At 37.5% G+C, this 18,391-nt stretch overlaps 1 protein-coding gene across 2 annotated transcripts; it reads right to left on the reverse strand.

Annotated features, from left to right (window-relative positions):
• Positions 1-364: 364 nt before the first annotated feature.
• On the reverse strand, positions 365-16,966 carry ywhae1 (tyrosine 3-monooxygenase/tryptophan 5-monooxygenase activation protein, epsilon polypeptide 1). 2 transcript variants are annotated; one of them, XM_032590402.1, is made up of 7 exons: positions 16,736-16,966; positions 14,932-15,131; positions 12,332-12,438; positions 7,934-8,140; positions 6,556-6,692; positions 4,128-4,175; positions 365-1,531 (listed from the first exon to the last, which is right to left on the reverse strand). In XM_032590402.1, the coding sequence occupies exons 1-6, from the start codon at positions 16,797-16,799 to the stop codon at positions 4,168-4,170; spliced, it is 723 nt and encodes a 240-aa protein (XP_032446293.1). In that variant the 5' UTR covers positions 16,800-16,966; the 3' UTR covers positions 365-1,531; positions 4,128-4,167. The 2 variants fall into 2 exon arrangements, with proteins under 2 accessions (XP_032446293.1, XP_032446292.1); XM_032590401.1 differs by lacking the exon at positions 4,128-4,175.
• Between the last annotated feature and the right edge of the window lie 1,425 nt (positions 16,967-18,391).

The raw sequence follows: 18,391 nt of genomic DNA on the forward strand, positions 1-18,391 counted from the left end.
GACTGAAGATTTGGTTACTAACTGCACCTGAATGCAGCATAGAGGGGCAGGTGTTGAGAAAACCCCCATCACTGCCATTAGAAAAAATTTGTGTGAACATCAATTTCCACAGTGTGGGTGACTAAAGAATATTTATATTCTGTACTATTCAATATTTCACTGTGTGATGAATCTAAATGAGTTTCACTTTTTGAAGTGAGAAATTACTTAATTTTCCACCACATTTACATAGTTTTTAGATGTTACAATAGCAAAATGTTCAGCTTTATCAACAAAAAGTCTAGTAAAAAAATCAACTAAAAATCTGAATGGGCAGCACAAACATTTAGCTGTACAATTATGTACAAAAGAAACACAAAACCAACTGTTTTAATTTATTGTTTAATGTTAATGCCATGCTGTGTTTCAATAAGAACGTTACAGATTCCCTGTCTGTGGCTCCAGTCAGATATCCAGTAGTACAAATCAGCTCCAAGTTACATATAATGAAGCAAAAAAAAATAAACAAGAGAGCAATAAATGAAACAGAGCAAGAAAAGAAAATCTGATTCTAGAGGAGCTTCAATAAAAGCAGGGGAGAAGCAGCAGATGCTAACGTGTTGCCTCGTGTCTGTGCTGCCCAGGATCTCAGTGCTCTGGGCAGGGAGCCGGGTCACACAGACACTTTCACACAGGTGAGAAATCTCCCAATGTTTGTAAAGAACCAAACCAGCGAGAAATAAGTTAGTGTTTAGAGATTTAGCATGTGTGGACAATTACAGTATTTCAGCACTAAACACAGTCCAGGAACAGCTACACAACACAAGACTAACTGTAGTGTAAAACATTAAGCACTTCTTTGCCCCACATGGATATCACACATTCTGCCAAATTCCTCGGAAAAAAAGACTGTCCTAACCTAACAAAAAGGGCGTCTGGACTTCTCCAATGCGCCCATAAAAAGGTCAGATAATCTGCTCGACATGTCACTAAAAACAGAGATAAAATAGCTCCTATAACTAGTATTCAACATTATTAGTAATAAAAGTTAATTTCTGTAATTACATTAAGAAAAAAAATCTCAATACATCCAGCAACTGATAAAAATATGGAGGAAAAAGCAAAAAGAAAACAAACAAAAAAATACAATAATGAAAACAAAGAACATTTTGCAGAACTGCTTGTACCAGGACAAAAAACAGCAAACAGGGACCTCTTTCTTTCTCTTTCTAGCGTTGGACTTCCTTTAATTAAGTGGTATTTAATCAAATGGTGTCAGGGCTAATACAAAAATAAGAGAAAAATAAACTCATCAACTCCGTGGCCCTGCTGGGTCAGGGAGCTCCAGAGGTGAGGAAAAGGAAAAAGGAGGGGGAGGCGGCGGAAAAGGAAGGTGGCAGGGAGGGGGAGGATGAGGAAGACAAAGGCAGAGGGAGTGAGGAGTGTGAGGAGGTGAAGGGCAGAGGGGAATCAAGTTGTTGGCTGTTGGTGGCATAGTCTCACTGGGCCTCGTCCTCAACGTCTTGCAGTGTCTCTTTGTTCTGTTCTTCACCTGGGGGACAGAAAACACATCGTTAGAGTTGCTCTGAGACAAAATGTCCACGGGTAACAAAAAGATGCAGGCAGGTTTTACATTTTGTGTGCAAGCGTCTCAACCTGGACAAGAAGGTGAAATGATACAGTGTGTGGTTTAATTTTGATGCACAGGGAATTAAAAAAGGAATTTCAGGGAGAACACTACAAGAAAACTGACCCAGACAATGACATTCATTAAGCTGTGGAAACGACTGAGCCACCTTGTGTTTGGGAGGTATAACTGCAACAAATTTACCAATTGTAAATTTCTAAACTACCTCGGTCAAGTGGATTTACAGTTTCTGGACAGAAAACATTAGAGATCTTATTGAAGATGTCCTAATCCAATCCTAAGTGTCCAATCAAAGTCCTGATCAAACCATTTTTGAATGCTATCTTATTGAAGATGTCCTAATCCAATCCTAAGTGTCCAATCAAAGTCCTGATCAAACCATTTTTGAATGCTCAGCATTAGATGGTGGTTTTCTTTCAGCCACACCCAAAGAGAGTTACTTGGCTGAAAAATAACTTTAAAAAAAAATCACATCCTACCTTTGTGTTGCAAACTGTGTTCTACTGTAGGCCTGGAGCATTATTTTGGTGACCAAACAAATCTTGATTTTCCCTAAAGATCTCTATAGGGAAAATGCTTTTTACTCGTCCTGTTTATCTGTGTCACCTGACCTGTTTGGTTCTGTGTGCTCTGTCCAGACAGATTTTAGTGGAGGAGAAAGCTTTACAGAAAGCGACAGAAGCACAAGTCTTTGAATTTTACAATTATCAAAGCAAAGTGCCAACAAAGCAGGAAAACATGTTTCATCTGCATGCTCAGATTGGAACTGCAGTGAAATGTCAAATTATCAACAAGTCATATCAAAACAGCATTAACATGCTAATGTTAGCCTAGCATGTCAGAAAACTGCTGTGAATTAAAAATCTTTAATTTTATCTTTTGGCAAGAAATCCATTGCTGTCCAGACAAACGGACATTGTAGCATCTGGAATAATGCTGACGAGTGATTTATGGTCATCAGTAAGAACTAAAGAGTACAGCATACTATTTTAGTCCCTTTAGCTCCTTAGCTAGTACCTACACTGCTGCACTTGGTTTTTAGTATTTACTTGACTGAGTCAAACTAAAAATGCAACGTTGGAATACCGACAGTCATTGATTGGCTATGAGACGATGTCCAGACGTCTCATAGCCAGTTACAAGAAGTTACAAGAATCAAACCTGGCAACAGCGAGTGAGCGTACCCTGAGCTTCAAAGAAAATGGCACCCTGAAATCAACATCGTGATCCAAAGACGAGATTCAGACATTTTTGATGGCTGATATGAAATTACAAAGGGAATTAGATGATGGCTTGTCTCATCTAATCACATCACGTTACTTGTGAGGTTGTTTAGCTTCGACAACTCCATATCGGCAAATGCCAAGGCATAAAATAAATCAATAGCAGGGACAAAAACATCCTGATGGGACATCGCCTTTATGTATTGCAAAGAAAGTTTGTATGTTCAACCAAATGCATGATACTTTATCATCGTTTTAAATTTCAATAGTATTATAGAAGTATTCTAACTAACGAATAGTGCTACTTTGTAAGATGCTGATCAGTTTAACCTTAATCTCAGACTATTTCCAGGAACTAAAGATCACAAAACTAAAAGAGGCAGATAAGACTTAAATTTAAAAATATTTAATGACTAAAAAAACTTCTGCAAAATGACTCTAAATACTAAGTAATTCAGTTCAATAAAGAACAAAAAGAAAAAATGCAATTTTATAGTTAAACATTTTCTGCAAGCAACAGGATAGTGTCTGATGTGGTGATATTATTCAGGTTATTCAAAAGGGAAGTCTATGATTAAGTGGGAAAATAAACCTATTAAAAAGGGCAATGATGAAGGAGTAAGTATAAAAAGTAGTTTTGTTAAAGTTAAAGCATTTTGTTTCATTGTGAAATCTCACAAACCTCAATCTAGTTTTAGTCGGCAGGATTTCAAATGGCATTAAAGAATCTCTCACTAGTGCTGCACAACAGATCCAAGATATTACCATTATTGTAATAATATATCAGTAGGAACCTTATCAATATTGCAACAACTGCTTGGACCACCATGTTTGGATTAGTTAATCATCTAAGTGCATGCAGTCATATTCTGTGGCCCAATAAAATACTTGCCAATGCTTCTTGCTTAGAGTAGCAGAATATGTTTAACAGGAGAATTAAACCATCAGAAACTTTTTTGCCATGTTGCTTTAGCTTCACAGTACATGTAGAAACGTGCAGTAGAAGCAGCATCACATAATGATAATAGCAAAACAATAAACCTTTAAATATAAATATATAAAACAATGAACGACTGGATCAGAACTACAGTAATGCATTTCTCTGAATGTGGTGGAAAATAGACTAAAACAGCATTTTTAAATGAGCCGGAGTGACAGACAGGCAGGTGAGTGGACACAGGTATTAAACTACAAGTGAGTCGGTGCAGAGACGTCACAGAAGGCAGTTGTGTGAGTACAGAAACAGGTAGAGCAGGGTGTGGGTGAGCAACACTTACAAAGTACAGTTAACATGAGAAATGAACAGCTTTGATTCCTTTAGGGCTCTACAGCAGAGGGAATGAGAGAGAGACAAGAGACATGATGAGCCGTCGGTGAGAAACCCGCTGCGCTCCATTCGCCTGGCGTCACATCAGTCAGAGTGACACTTCTAGACAGCTGATGAGTTTAATGAATCTGGCAGCCATATTGGATTTGATTTGTGCTGGAGAGCTTCAAAAGTCTAAGTGCAGCTTGTTCGGTAATTTTTTTCCCTAATCAATGAATTACATTTTTATTTCAAAGAACAAACTGAACAGAACAGAGTTTAGATGGCGGACTTTAATTAATTTCAAATGTTATTTAGTAATCCTGAAGGGAAATTAGAAGTAGGAGCTCTCATTATCCATTCTTCGCCAGTGAGTCATTACAGATGATTATATTTGTGAGAAGAATAGTTCTCCTGCAGCCTTTGGCTGAAATAAACTGTAGTTAGAATTAAAGTGATGCCCCCCCCCCCAGATATATTGTGTCAGAAAACAGAAGCAGAGATCAGGATTTGAACCTATGACAGCTGTCGAGTTAAAGCAGTCTCTGTGAATGGGGACAGCCGCTTTTCCGCAAGACCATGCGTTGCCAGGGTAACAATTTCACCGTTTCACACCTACAGTCACTTTTAATACTCTATATTTACTCAGAAAGGATAAAAAATTTTATTTAATATGCAGTGGAGTTCTAAAAGGCAGGTCAGGGTGGTTCATTTTATGTGCTAATGCAATAAAAACAAAAAAGGTTCTAATATAGAAACATGAATGTAATCACACGCTTGTTTTATTTTTATTATTTATATCAAACATTCCCAACATGAAAGCATACCGAAGCACAACACAACTGTTTCTCCACTGATAATTCTAAGAAATTGGCACTAATCTTCAATATTTCCAGTACATGAATTAAGAAAAAAAATATATCAGTTAAATTTAATATTTGATAATAAATGTTTAAAAATACAATTGCCTGATATATTTATTTTAAGAGTTGTGTTTCTCTCCATCACTGTCATCAGATTCTTCCATAGGAGGGAAACAAGTTTGCTTATTATTGAGGCTGCATAAAATGTTTCAAGTTCATTATCGTAAAATCACTGTAGGCAACATGAACATTACAAAGAACCACAAAATGGGTTGGCCAATGATGGTTGTATGATGTACAATACTATCAGGCTCTCCATGTCCGTCTCCATGTCTGTAATATACCTGGTGGTTAATGCAGCACTAACGGTTTTTATAAGAAGTGATATGGTACGTAGGACTGATACTGCCAAAACTGAGGAAACAAAGATGTAAATAAAGAAATTTTAAAAAATGAGGAAATAAAATTGCAAAACCAAATATATTTGTAAATAAATAAATGGTTTAATTCCACATTTGTTTGTACTACTCCTTCAACTATTTTCCCTCAGTAATATTATAATGAGGTGGGCATTTCCATCACCATTGCTTAGGCTGCTGTCTCTGCGACCCGATCCCGGATAAGCGGAAGATAAAGGAACGGATTCCATAACCAAATATTATGCAGCCCTAATTTGGCATACATTTTTAGTAAAAATGTAGGTTTGCAGAACAGACTGCTACAAGAGATTCTTCCTGCTCACATCGATAATGACTGAAGAACCTTTGATTGTAAGAATGTCACACAATTCTGTACGGTTTGGTCAAGTGTTACTGAATTTAAACATTTACCTAGATGTATATGAAAGTAAGAAATTGAGAGTTATTTTAAAACATTAAATTGACTTTAAATGTATTTCCATATGATTGTATTAACCAACTATATATGTAAAGGCTATTAATGATTGAAAAGAATGAAAAGAATGATTGATAGAGTGCAAACAAAAGGAAGCAAAATACATCTGCCCATTGCTTTGATTTATACATTTCTTTGACACTCTGTCAAAAGTCCTGGCCCAGGACAAAATTTTAAGCTTGAAGCATCAGATGCAAAAGAAGAGCTGTGGAACTGGAGGCTGTGAAGGTACTCATCACATCCACCTGCAAAGCTATCATTATCTAAAACAGCTGCAGTGAATCGCTACAGTTTGTCATTAGAGGAACTGACTCCTGCTCAGTAAGTATAACAATTAACCAGAGTAACGGGTACTGAAATTTCCCCTGAGTGGTTGCAAAGGAAAGCTCACCAACATCTGCACTTCCTCATCTCTTTTGGTTGCCGTGTTCAACAGACTTTTGAGAAATTCTCTTGTTTTAATAGTGGGAGAATAAAGTCACAACATATTGAATTGACGAAGTAAGAAAACAGGAGATGAGTGAGAGAACTGACCTGTGCCAGTAGCTGAGTGGCAACAAGACGGTAGACAGACCGGCTCATCACAGAATCATAAAAGCATGACTGTTAAGCTAAAGAAATGGCCGTGCGAGGTTTACTCACCCTCTCCCTGCATATCTGAAGTCCATAGTGTCAGGTTGTCACGTAACAACTGCATGATAAGTGTGGAGTCCTTGTAGCTTTCTTCACTCAGCGTGTCCAGTTCTGCGATGGCGTCATCGAACGCAGCCTTCGCCAACCTGAGCAAACACACTCCTGATTAAAACCCTTTATATTCACGTCCGAGTCACATTTCTCATTCTCATGAAGCATAGTATCAGAGATCATGTTCATGCGTCAGTGTGGTGTGGAAATATTTTTTTTCGAATTTCACTATTCAAATTGGGAATAAATTTTTTAAACATACATATTTATCCTTAATATTTATGCTGATCCTATTTAAAAATACAGGAAAACATAATGTATTAAAAATCTGATGTCATTTAAACCACATTATTTTCTGACTCATGTGCTGCTGTGCACCATAAATGTGCGAAAGCCGAAAAGCCCACTTATGACATCATTTCTCTTTTTACTTTCTTTTAAACTCCTTACAGTCTTCCAGTTGGAGACAATATTCAAACTTTAAACAGATCGCGAGACATGGTGTCATCTTTTTAAGATTACTTTTTAATGCAAACTATTGTCATTCTCTCCAGTGTCTACATGTGTTGGGATCATTGCTATGGAAACTCTCTGTGTGAATAATTAAAATGGAAAAAGTAGAATTAAAAAACAATCAAGTAAAGTGGAATTTGGGACAAAAATAAAATGGATTTCATAGAGTCCTGTAATAAATGTTCCACTATGCAGCCCAGTCTGTAAAATCATTCAATAAACTGTAAAATGATATGAATATTTTTCATGAATGATTTAACTGTGTATTTAACAAATTTGTGTTGAATTTTATTTATTTAGGCACCTAATTAATAATGAATCTAAATTTTACTGATTTATTTATTGAATTGAAGCACTATTGAACTGAAATAACACAAAATCTTAAGTATTTTTGGTCAAGTTTCTAGTGCAAATATCTTAATACATTTCAGTTAAGACAAAACTAATTTAGAAGTAATTTTTCTGCAAGATACATACTTATAACAAGACACTTTTCCAATGTTATAAGTGAAATAATCTATAAAAAGAAAAATCTCCTATATCTTGCTCAAAAGTTATTTGCAAGTTATTTTTGTCTTAACTGAAACAAATCAAGATATGTGCACTAAAAACTAGACCAAAAACACTTGGTACGATTTTGTGTGTTTGCAGAGCAGAACTCTATTCTTCCTATGGTAGTTTTGTCACAATCTGATCGTCAGTAACAAGCAGCCTGAGGCGTGGTGCTCAACTAAAACATTTCATCCTGAAAACAACTCTGAACTGTCAGCCGACTTCCTTCAAAGACAAAGTCATAGTGAGCTTGTTTAGAAGAGACAGTCACCTGCAGGCACGGTCGGGCGAATTGAGGATCTCGTAGTAGAAGACGGAGAAGTTGAGAGCGAGGCCGAGGCGGATTGGGTGCGTGGGCGGGAGCTCCAGCATGGCAAGGTCCGTAGCAGTTTTATACGCCACCAGGCTGTTCTCTGCCGCCTCCTTTCTGTTGTTGCCAGTGGCGAACTCTGCCAGGTACCTGTGGTAGTCCCCTTTCCTACAAATGGGGGGAAATGCTACAATATTACAACAGTTGAAGGTGTTACAAACTACTGACCTACAGATGAACTACAATATCCAGAAGATAAACATATGGAGAAATAAAACATGTTCTGTTTGTGAAACATGGAGCAGGTAGTTTCATGGTTTAATGTTACATTTTAAACAGCTAAATGGAGAAGACAGGGAAATCCTTCATAACACAGCAAGTCTGAAGATACAATATTTAAAGCAACAGAGCAGACCACCAGGATAAAGTTGGAAACAACTGAGAGAGGCTGCAGTGAAAGGCATAAAAGCAACAATGAAGAGATCTGACAACATCAGTGGTTTATAGTTCATCTGAAAATCTTGTAAAGTGTCATTAGAAAACCTGCAGTGTCAGCATTGAAAACCAAAAACTGCAATCTTGGCTTTCGTGATTACAGAACAGAAGTTTGGCATTTAATACTGCTTTTATTGTTGTAATTTTAGGACTTTGTATAGTTATTGTATACAGGAAATGTGTGGACTTTTAATGCATGTTTTATGATTTTAGTCTGCATTATTAACTCTCCTGCTCAGGGACTACAGATGGAAACTAGTTCAAGCTAAATCTGGTGTAAAGCATCTTTTATTAATGTTTTTTGCACATTGTCCACATTAAATAAACTAAATTTGATCAATTTTATACAAGTTGGGTTTGTAGTTAAATATTTCTTTATTTCCATTTATACAACTCACATCCTCTGACCCCTCAGGAGATGCATTGAACAACTGAAATCAAGGCTAAAGTTGTGATTCCCGTTTCATATTTTTAGATCAAATCTGCACCTGCTGTTCAAATGATCCACAGCTGTAAGCCTTCAATTGTTGTATAGCTTTCTACAGTCTAATATGACAAATGAATAAAAAGCTTTATGGGTTCTGCTGTCAGTGAGACGTTCCAATGAAATCCATCACACATCATTACTCCGTTTTCTTTCTGCCTGTTCAGATTCAGCAGAAGGTTTGGCATTAGGCAGCAACTTGCATCGGAAGGCCTTTTGGCTTGTTCAGCTGCTTTCACATCTTAATGGTGCAATAAAACCAGTTAAGAGATGTATGCTTAATGAATACGCTAAAAAGTTTCCTCTGTTACTGGAGCATGGGTCAAAACACTTACAACAACAAACCAAGTGTGCTGCAGTGATAAGAATCTAAAATAGTTTCAAGAAAGCATATCTTCTGTGCCGCTGTCACAGTTCACATGAGAGCAGCTGAACCAAGGAACCGTGATCTTTCAGGGCATTTGATGTTTTGGAAAGAACTGTCCTGTAGCACTGATTCAGCAGCTTTCCGCATCACGCCTGAATAAGTGCAGCCAAAGTCTAACAGCGAGTGTGAGCTTTGAGTTTTTAACCCAGGTAAGGAGCTTGAATGGTGACATGTGTGTAGCCATGATGGGGGATAACACAAGTCTCACCTGAACAGACATTTTGGTATGTAACGACGCTGTGGGCCGGATCAGAACAAGGTTTTTCTGAGGCCTGACGGTTTTCATGGCAGACTGAGCTGAAAACCTGGTGGCACATCATGGTTTCTAATCACAAACTGTTGGTAGATCATGAAAACAAAGCTGAACTATCAGCCTGTGTGACCATTATAACCAGTGGTGGGAAGTAACGTTACTTTGTGTACAATCTTAAGTACACAAAGATTGTACTTAAATACAATCTTCGTGCATCTGTACTTTACTTAAGTAGATTTAATAATGGATACTTTCGACTTTTACTCCACAACATTTTACAGTAAGTATCTGTACTTTCTACTTCATTACATTTCTACAAAACTGTCGCGTTAATTGTCACTTCCAAGTCGCATTGCGCTTTTTTTTCCTGTTAAAATGTGAAGTTCAGGGACTTGAGGCGCTGTAAAATCCAAGCAATAACTTGACTTACTAATTACGTGTGTCTGTTACCCATCGCCTCCTCCTTTCACTCGCACGCGGAGCTCCAAGACATTCGCAATGGTTTCCTCTGAGAGGGAGAAGATGTCTGTCTAATCGTCAGTAATAGAATTTCGCTACATAAATCATAAGATTTGGCGACATGTAAAATCAGCAGCGCTTCACTTTCACAGACAGTGGGGACTTCGTCCAACTTTTAGAGTCACTTGGAAAGGAAGCTTAAAGAAAGGTAAGCTATGTGGACATCATGTTAGCAAAGCTAGCTGTACAGAGACACATATGTTGCATCTGCGATGAAAAAAGTTGTCACTCATCCAATAATTATTGTGTGGAAGTGTTGATTGAGGTGTCGCATATATGGGGCAACGCTGTGACCAAAGACTGCTATATATGATAGTGATGAACGATCCAATTCTTCTGAACGGATTTTTACTAAGTCCTATAGGACTGAAGCCTCACTGAGAGCCGTTCTTTGTTCTTGAGACGCTCTGCATACACTGCAGTAGCTATTATTATTTTATTTAATTAAAAAAATATATAGATTTATTTAATTGACGAATAAACAAAACAAGAACGTAAGACCGCAGAGCATGCTCATTGCTCTTTGATTGTGTTCGTCACCTGTCATGGCAGACAGGGTGAGAACAGTTACGGTACTTCTTGCTTGTTGCGCCTTGGATAGTATTTATAGTTGAGCGTTGTTTACCATTGGGGCATTGCCTTAATTGCTATGTTTAATGGAGCAGACAGTTGTGGCTTCTGACATGGGTGATATGGGCAAACGTCCAGGGCGCTATCTTTTAGGGATGGCAAGAAACCACTGCGGATTGTGGCACAGAGATGGAAGCAAAGCAGAATGAAGAAGAGTTTGAATTGATAATGATACTGGTTAAATTTATTTCAGCTCTAAGTATTTAATATCCAGGTGTTTTTATGGGAATGTGGATTTTTCAGATCAATTTGAGAAGCAATTTTGATAGGTGCACTTAATTTTATTGTGTCATGTAGCGCGGGGTGCTGGTCTTGGTCTTGACTTGGTCACAGGTTAGGTGGTCTTGACTACAACACTGCTACGTGGCTCCTTGGTTGTATGTTCTCCGTCATCTACCTTCTTTCCATTCCATTTCTGTTGGATTTCTTTCAAAATAAATGCCATTAGTGGCAAAAAAGTGAAGTTCATGCTATGTTAGGACAGGAGACAAGATGTTTCCATCCCTGAAATTATGATGCATAGAATCACATATCTAAGTCTAAACTGTCACAGAGAGTAAACACAATAAAAACATGCTTTATCTGTGGCAGTGTTAATTAAAATGGCACATATCTGATGTATTAAAATTAAATACGATAAGTACACTTAATGGTATTGTATTAGCGATTAGGTAATGCATTCAGCAAGTACTTTTACTTTTAATACTTAAGTATTTTTTAAAAGCCAGTACTTTTTTTACTTTTACTCAATGAAAAATGTTAATGTGGTACTTTTACTTTTACTAGAGTACATTTTTGTCTGTGTATTTGTACTTTTACTTAAGTAAATTTTTTAGTACTTTCTCCAATGCTGGTTATAACTCTCTGGATTCAAGCAATTATATTTTAACTTCAAAACTCAAAATTGTATGTAATGAAACTAAGGCTGCAACTAACAATTATTTCAATAATCAATTATTCTGGATATGAATCGGATTTAAAAAATTGCCACTTTCTGCTGATTTTTTATCCAACCACCAAAGCCTTTTTTTTTTTTTTTACAATATTAGAAATACATTAAAAGACGCATATAAACAATTTCCCTTTTACATAAAAAAAACATTTATTACCTAAAATGCAACAACAGAATTGCATTAGTGCGTGATCATTTGCAGCCATGTGTGCATCTGCAGCTAAACAAATACTTCAGACCTTTCTGTTCACTCATCAATATAGTATTTTTTCTTATCTTAAAAGAAAAGTGTATATATTTTTGAACAGTTTTAAAATAATGTCTACTCTCAAAGTGTAATGTCAGTAAATGGCCTTTTTTATACTCCAGTAACCGACTAATTACCAAGTCAGTTGGCGATTACTTCAATAATCAATTAATCGTTTCAGCCCTACATGAAACACGTCTTTAAAGTTACCCTAAAATAAATAAGTGTTTTTCCCTAAGAAGCAAACAAGCCTTTGTTACAACAAAAACAGTGCTTCCTGTCCTCTCAGTGAGAACCACAGAGTAATAATTCATTAATATGTTACTCAACATTCAGAGTGGAAAGCACGTACATTTTGTTGTAGAAGACCTTAGACTCTCCCATTGCTGCAGAGGGGAGTAGGTGTCTGTCCAGCGCGTCCAGGATGTCACCACAGATAGACTTCAGCTCCTTCTCCACCTGCCAGCAAACACACAAGAAACAGTCACTCACAGAAATCGTTTCAACAGCATTCTTACTGCTTGAGCTTTTTCAAAGCGGGAGAGTTGTAAACAAATTAGGGGTGCACCGATTGCAGCTTTCTGGCTAGACGCAGCAAGAAAGTTGATCAGTTGCCAACAGTGAGATGACTATTGTTAACTGCAAACATATAGACCTGGTCTGCTGGTCAAAGCTCTCTCAGAACAGAAGAAGATAACAGTTGATCTAAATGCCTTTGTCGAAGTAGATAAAATCAGTAGTTAAGATCGGCTTCACATGTAAAAATCGGCGGATCACCGATTTCCCAAGATTAGGGAAATCAGCGCCGATAAATTGGTGCATCCCCAAAACAAATGCAAGGTGGCAGAAAAACGGCTAAATATAAAGTAACATCTATATAGGCCAGTGGAGTTCAAACTTTTTGCCATTTGGTCCAAAAATGTAAGGTTGAGTGTAATTGAGGGCCACTTTCTTCAATTAAAACTGAAAAGATTTATTTATTAAAACACTTGTTTTTACAATATACCAAATAGACAATATTTTAATAAGGTAATAAAGCAAAGAAGTCTAATTTTTGTAGAAAATAAATCTGTGAATCATTGTTGGTAAAAAAAATATACAGAGTATTGAACAGCTGCTGTACCAAATGACATATAAACAATTTCTAACATTTTTGGGACTTATACTCATTTCTTTTTATCTTTTTATGTTTGGCAAAAAAGGTTGAGCAACACTTGCTGGTATCAGCAAATTGTAATCAATGAAAACATAAACACTGTTTATTAAAAGAAAAATACTTTGTCTTGTACCTAAATAAATAAATGTTTAAAATTTTATGTGTCTGTAAAAATGGCAAATAAATCAAAATTTCCCTCCATTCTCAAAGTGTTGACTGAAGGGCCAAACAAAATCATCCAGAGAAACACAAATGGCCCCCAGGCCACACTTTGGACATCTCTGATCTAGAGCAAGGAGCAAAGTGTGATGGTGCTCACTGCAATTCTATGGCTTTAACTAGACCATTATGATGTCTGAGGAATTTCATATCAACAATGGACTGAAACTAACAATTATTTTAGTAACCAATTAACGTGTCGATTATTCTCAGGATTAAACGACTAGAAAAAAATTGGCACATTATTAAACTATTTAAGTCTTCTCTATAAAATATTAGAAATGGATTCAAAGATTGAAAAAAACAAATAATTAAATTCCTTTTTTTAAATAAGAAAATTACCGTTTTTGTCGAACTATAAGCCGCTACTTTTTTCCCTTCCCTTTGAACCATGCTGCTTATAGCCCGGTACGACTTTTCTGTGGATTTTTCTTCAACCACCAGGGGGCTCTTTAGCAGGAAGTGAATCATTGGAAGCCAAAATTCTTAAATCAAATAACAAAGCGCTAATTTTCATTTAGAACAAGTACATGCTAGCAGCAGGCACGACAGAGAAATTTCTTCAACCTCATACCCCCTCATCATGGAAACGACACAAAGAAAAAGATGCCCCTTTTAAGTGGAGAGCTATCGATCTGGCAGTACAGGAGGGAAATGGAGGCGCTGCACGTAAGCTCGGCATGAAGGAGTCCATGGTTCGGCGTTGGAGACGCAAGGCTGCGTCCTTAATAGCAGATTTATTATTTATTTTCCTTGTGGAAAACCAAGAGCGGCGGCTTATATGTACGTTTCCAGTTTTGCTTTTTTTTTTTTTTTCAAAAGATTTGTAGTTGCAGCTTATAGTGACGTGCACTCTATAGTCCAGAACATACGGTAATCTGTTGTTCCTGAAATGCAATAACATAGTATTCCTTCAGTGAATTTGAACCAGGTGAATATTAAAAAAATGCCACTTGAGGTGTTTTGAGTAAGACATATTGACGGACAAAGATGTTTATATTAAATGAATATAAAATGTACATATATTTGGACAGTTTTGGTTACTGCTCTAAATGTTTTTTTTTCAGTAAGTGGCTATCTTTTGAGTCTGCATACTCCAATTAATTAATCGATTACTAAATTAGTTGACAAGTATTTCAATAATCGATTCGTCACGATTAATCTGATTAAATCAATAACCTTTTTAAAAGTCCTACTTGAAGCTTTCCTAGACAATTATATAAATGAAACTGGGATCTATAAGCTGCAGTATTATTCCATGAAATGTTTTCTCAAATGGAATAAAACAGTGACTCTGGAAATGTAGGTGTACTCATCTCGGCATGCCATTAGATCACTGTCTGCAGTCCGGCTGCCTCTCCCAGTATAATAGCTGCTCTTATTCCTCTTCATAAAAGCATGAGAGAGTGCAGGGAGGACCCGGCAGCGATGACTCAGACGCTGTAAGGTCCAGTAGCTGCTCAGCAGCGTGCATCATTCACAGGAGATTGTGATCTCACAATCACCGGGGCAAATCACAGCCCCGTGACGCGCACAGGCAAGAAAACAAATCGGCAGCTTCCTCTTGCCGTGTTTACCGTTTGCCTGTATTCCCGGATCATCTTCAGCTTCTCTTCGCCACCCTTGTTCTCTTCCCTCTGTTCGATACTGCTGATTATCCTCCAAGACGCTCTCCGAGCCCCGATCACGTTCTTGTAGGCCACCGATAGTAGGTTCCTCTCCTCCACTGTGAGCTCCACATCCATTCCTGCCACCTTCTTCATAGATTCCACCATCTCTGTTAGAAAGGAAAAAAATAAACACTTTACAGAGCTAAAACTCTCACCGACAGTTTATAGCCTTTGGGTCTTAGAAGGAGCATTCATGATAAGTAGCTGACTGACGGGATATCCGCTGTTGGTCACCTATGCTTCATGACACAGTGACTTCATCATCATACTGAAAGCGGTTCAGAAAAAAACATGACTATCGTAGACAATCGGCTGAAACAAATTATTTAAAAGGGATCAAAGTTGCTATAATGTGACATGTTTGTGACCAATTTAGGTTGACAGAGTGCGAAAGCTCAAGACCTTTAGTAGATAACAGGAAGGGTAAACTTGCTACTTTTTATTCTTTTAGAGCTTTTAGCCTCTGTCATATGATAGGTCTGGAGTGGGTGAGGGTCTCTGTTTTCTTGGGAATACACATGGAAACTGTTATTTGTTTTGTAGACAAGACTGAACATATTTGATGCTAAAGATGGTATAAAACATGATGAAGGAGGCAGACTAGAAACAAAAACAACCTAAAGATGCCCATCTTGTATGTTCATATATTATAAGAGAAAATTTGAGACACCAAGTTGTTGCTCTGCTCTTTGTAGTTATTCAGCATCTTTTACCAAGTATATGCTTTTATACATTTCTATTTTATCTATTTCACCTTTTTACACTAATCAGTTTAACGATGGCTGCCTCGTTTCGCTGTGAGCCATTTATTTTACTATAAAAAATTACAGTAAAATGACTTTTAATGCTTCACCATTCAGCAACATGTGAATTTAGGATAACTTTTAGGAAAGGCAAAAGTAACTTTCACTACATTCCAGTGAGGTTACAGTTTAGCCACCAAACCATAAATCACCCCCCCCACAAGAGGTCTCGGTCCAGATCCTGTGAATGAGTCATGGTGCATTCACTTAATGTTGCCGGGCAACGAGTGACCGGTGGCAAAGAAACCATTCCAAAACAGCCCCCATTTAACGGCCAGTAAGCGGCTATGACAGCGGCAGGTTTGCACCGTGGTGAATTCGTCTTCTGTGATCGATCCGCGCAGCTCGCTCGCAGGAAACACCCCACCAAAATGAACAGCTGCGCTCCCACTCCCACTCAACAGGCTTCATGCGACTAATCGTGCATTGTAGCTAGCATCGAGCGAATGTTGGATCAGATGAAACTGTAAGAGACGTTCAACAGCAGCTCGGTGGTTTTATATCCTGGAGATGCTTATATGGAGCTAACAAGTGGAGCTGAAGCGTTCAGATCCAGAGATAGCGTGGGGTAGGGGAGGCAACCCCCCTGACAGCTCACGCTTCACTGATCCGCCATTTTGTTGTAGCCACATCGCTAATGTTAGCTGGAGTCAACAGCATTCCTACGATATTATTGAAACCAGCTAGCTTTGTGACGGTTGGTAGGGATTTAAAGCAACGTTTCTCTCATTTAACAATAATAAATGTGGCATGTCAGTAAATAGCTGGCTAAAAAGCGGTGGGAGTAGCAGAGTTAGCTCATCTTTAGCTGCCCATAGCTATTACTTCAGCTAGTGTTGCTTGGGGGGGAAAAAAATCCGAGACGTGAACGCGTCCCACTCCCGGGCGGCCCCTAGACTCTCACTTACCGTCATATCTTTCTGCCTGTTCGGCAAGTTTTGCTTGATAAACTAGGTCTTCTCTCTCTCCCATTGTTGAAAAAGATGAAAGGATAAGCTGGCAAGTTGGGAAATCAAAGTGTCAGATCTCTAACGAGAAGTCACGGTGGTGTGCCAGGTCTGTCGGCGGTTCCTAGAAACCAACTGATCGATGAGGAGTGTTCCGCCCCACCGGCAGCGCTGTGTAGGGATAGAAGAAAGATGGCAACCGGTCCCATCCGGGTACTAGGGACACGGACCACCAAAACGTCTTTTTTAGTATGGCAGGCCGTTTTAACACATTATCTATTGCACTTCATCTGTAGTAGATAGCAAAGTATGACATCCAGCCTTGTAAAGGATATTCCGAAATTTACACAGTGAAAATTGTGACAGAAAATATATTTGTAAAAATACATTAAAATGGAATATATCTAAACAGTCCGTGTAAGTGAACGATTCAAAATATATGGCAAAAGTGAAAAAAGTGTAGCAATAATCAGTAAATCAAAGTTTCCTGTTTGTGAAAAAGCATTTGCCCCTTAAACTAAATAACTTGTACCATCCTTGGGGGGAACAGCTACCCTCAAACATTTGTAATAATGGGTAATCAGTTTTTTGGATCTCATGGTGGATTATGTCTAACATTAACATTTGTTTGATCATGTGAAATGTTTGAGAAAAAAAGGAAAACAGTATAAATCTGCAAAAGTTCAATTGATTTGTATCAGAAATAAACATCTGTAAAGTCATTTGCAGCAGTATGAGATACGTTTTTTTTAAAGTCTGTGTTTAATATAAACCCTGACTGTACTAGTTTTCATCCTGATCAAGGCATTTGAGAAGAATTTGATTTCCTGACTAAAATCAACTTCTAGTCCCTGCAGTTAGCATACTGTTAGCCAGCAAATCATTGTGCATTTTGTGTGGCTGGTTTTTTATTAATCACTCCCAATGTTTACAGTTTTCAAAACTGTACTATCAAATTGCTTTTTACCTTTTACAATAACAGCTGCAGTTTTAAGAATATTTTTATTCAACAAATATTTCAAGCTGTTTTGCAAACTAAATTTCTAATTATAGATATGAACTTTTGATTTAATCCTGACTGTTGACCCATTCTTGGTACTTTGAGTTGCTCCGTTTGGCTTCCATCTACCCTCCTGCTTTTAGATTAATAACTACATATTATAAGGTAAATATCTGAAAGGACTTCTGGAAATTTTTCATAGCAGTGGAAAATTTGCAAATCACTGTCAGATCTTACCTACATTGTTACTAGAAGTTGCTCCTGTCGAATCTTTAAGTTCATGGAAATGTTTGTGGGCAGAATTGCAAGGAAGCACACTCCCATAAAGGACAATATATATAATAAGGGTATTTAAGGTATTATAAGGGTTGGATCAGGAAATTTGGAAAGACATAGGGGGTCACTAAAATTTTTTTATTTTTTTTTCCCCCCATTATGGTGCTGTAATAGTAGTTGTAAGCCACTACTTTCAGCTGCCACCAATGCTTTTTGAATATCGACCAAACTGCCTTTTCTTCCACTCAACTTTCCATTAAAATGTTTGCATACAGCACTTTCATCTAAGCCATAACATCCCTTTATTAAAAAATCAATTTGTGGTCTTAAAGAGTTCACTA

The sequence above is a fragment of the Xiphophorus hellerii genome, chromosome 18 (assembly GCF_003331165.1).
Source record: "Xiphophorus hellerii strain 12219 chromosome 18, Xiphophorus_hellerii-4.1, whole genome shotgun sequence".
Taxonomy (NCBI): domain Eukaryota; kingdom Metazoa; phylum Chordata; class Actinopteri; order Cyprinodontiformes; family Poeciliidae; genus Xiphophorus; species Xiphophorus hellerii.

Coding starts and splice junctions, on each gene's coding strand:
- ywhae1 (XM_032590401.1), bottom strand. CDS start 16,799: ATGGGAGAGAGAGAAGACCTAGTTTATCAAGCAAAACTTGCCGAACAG. Junction 12,439..14,931: donor TCCGGGAATACAGGCAAACG/GTAAACACGGCA, acceptor GTTTGCTGGCAG/GTGGAGAAGGAGCTGAAGTC. Junction 6,693..7,933: donor TCGCCCGACCGTGCCTGCAG/GTGACTGTCTCT, acceptor GTGTTTGCTCAG/GTTGGCGAAGGCTGCGTTCG.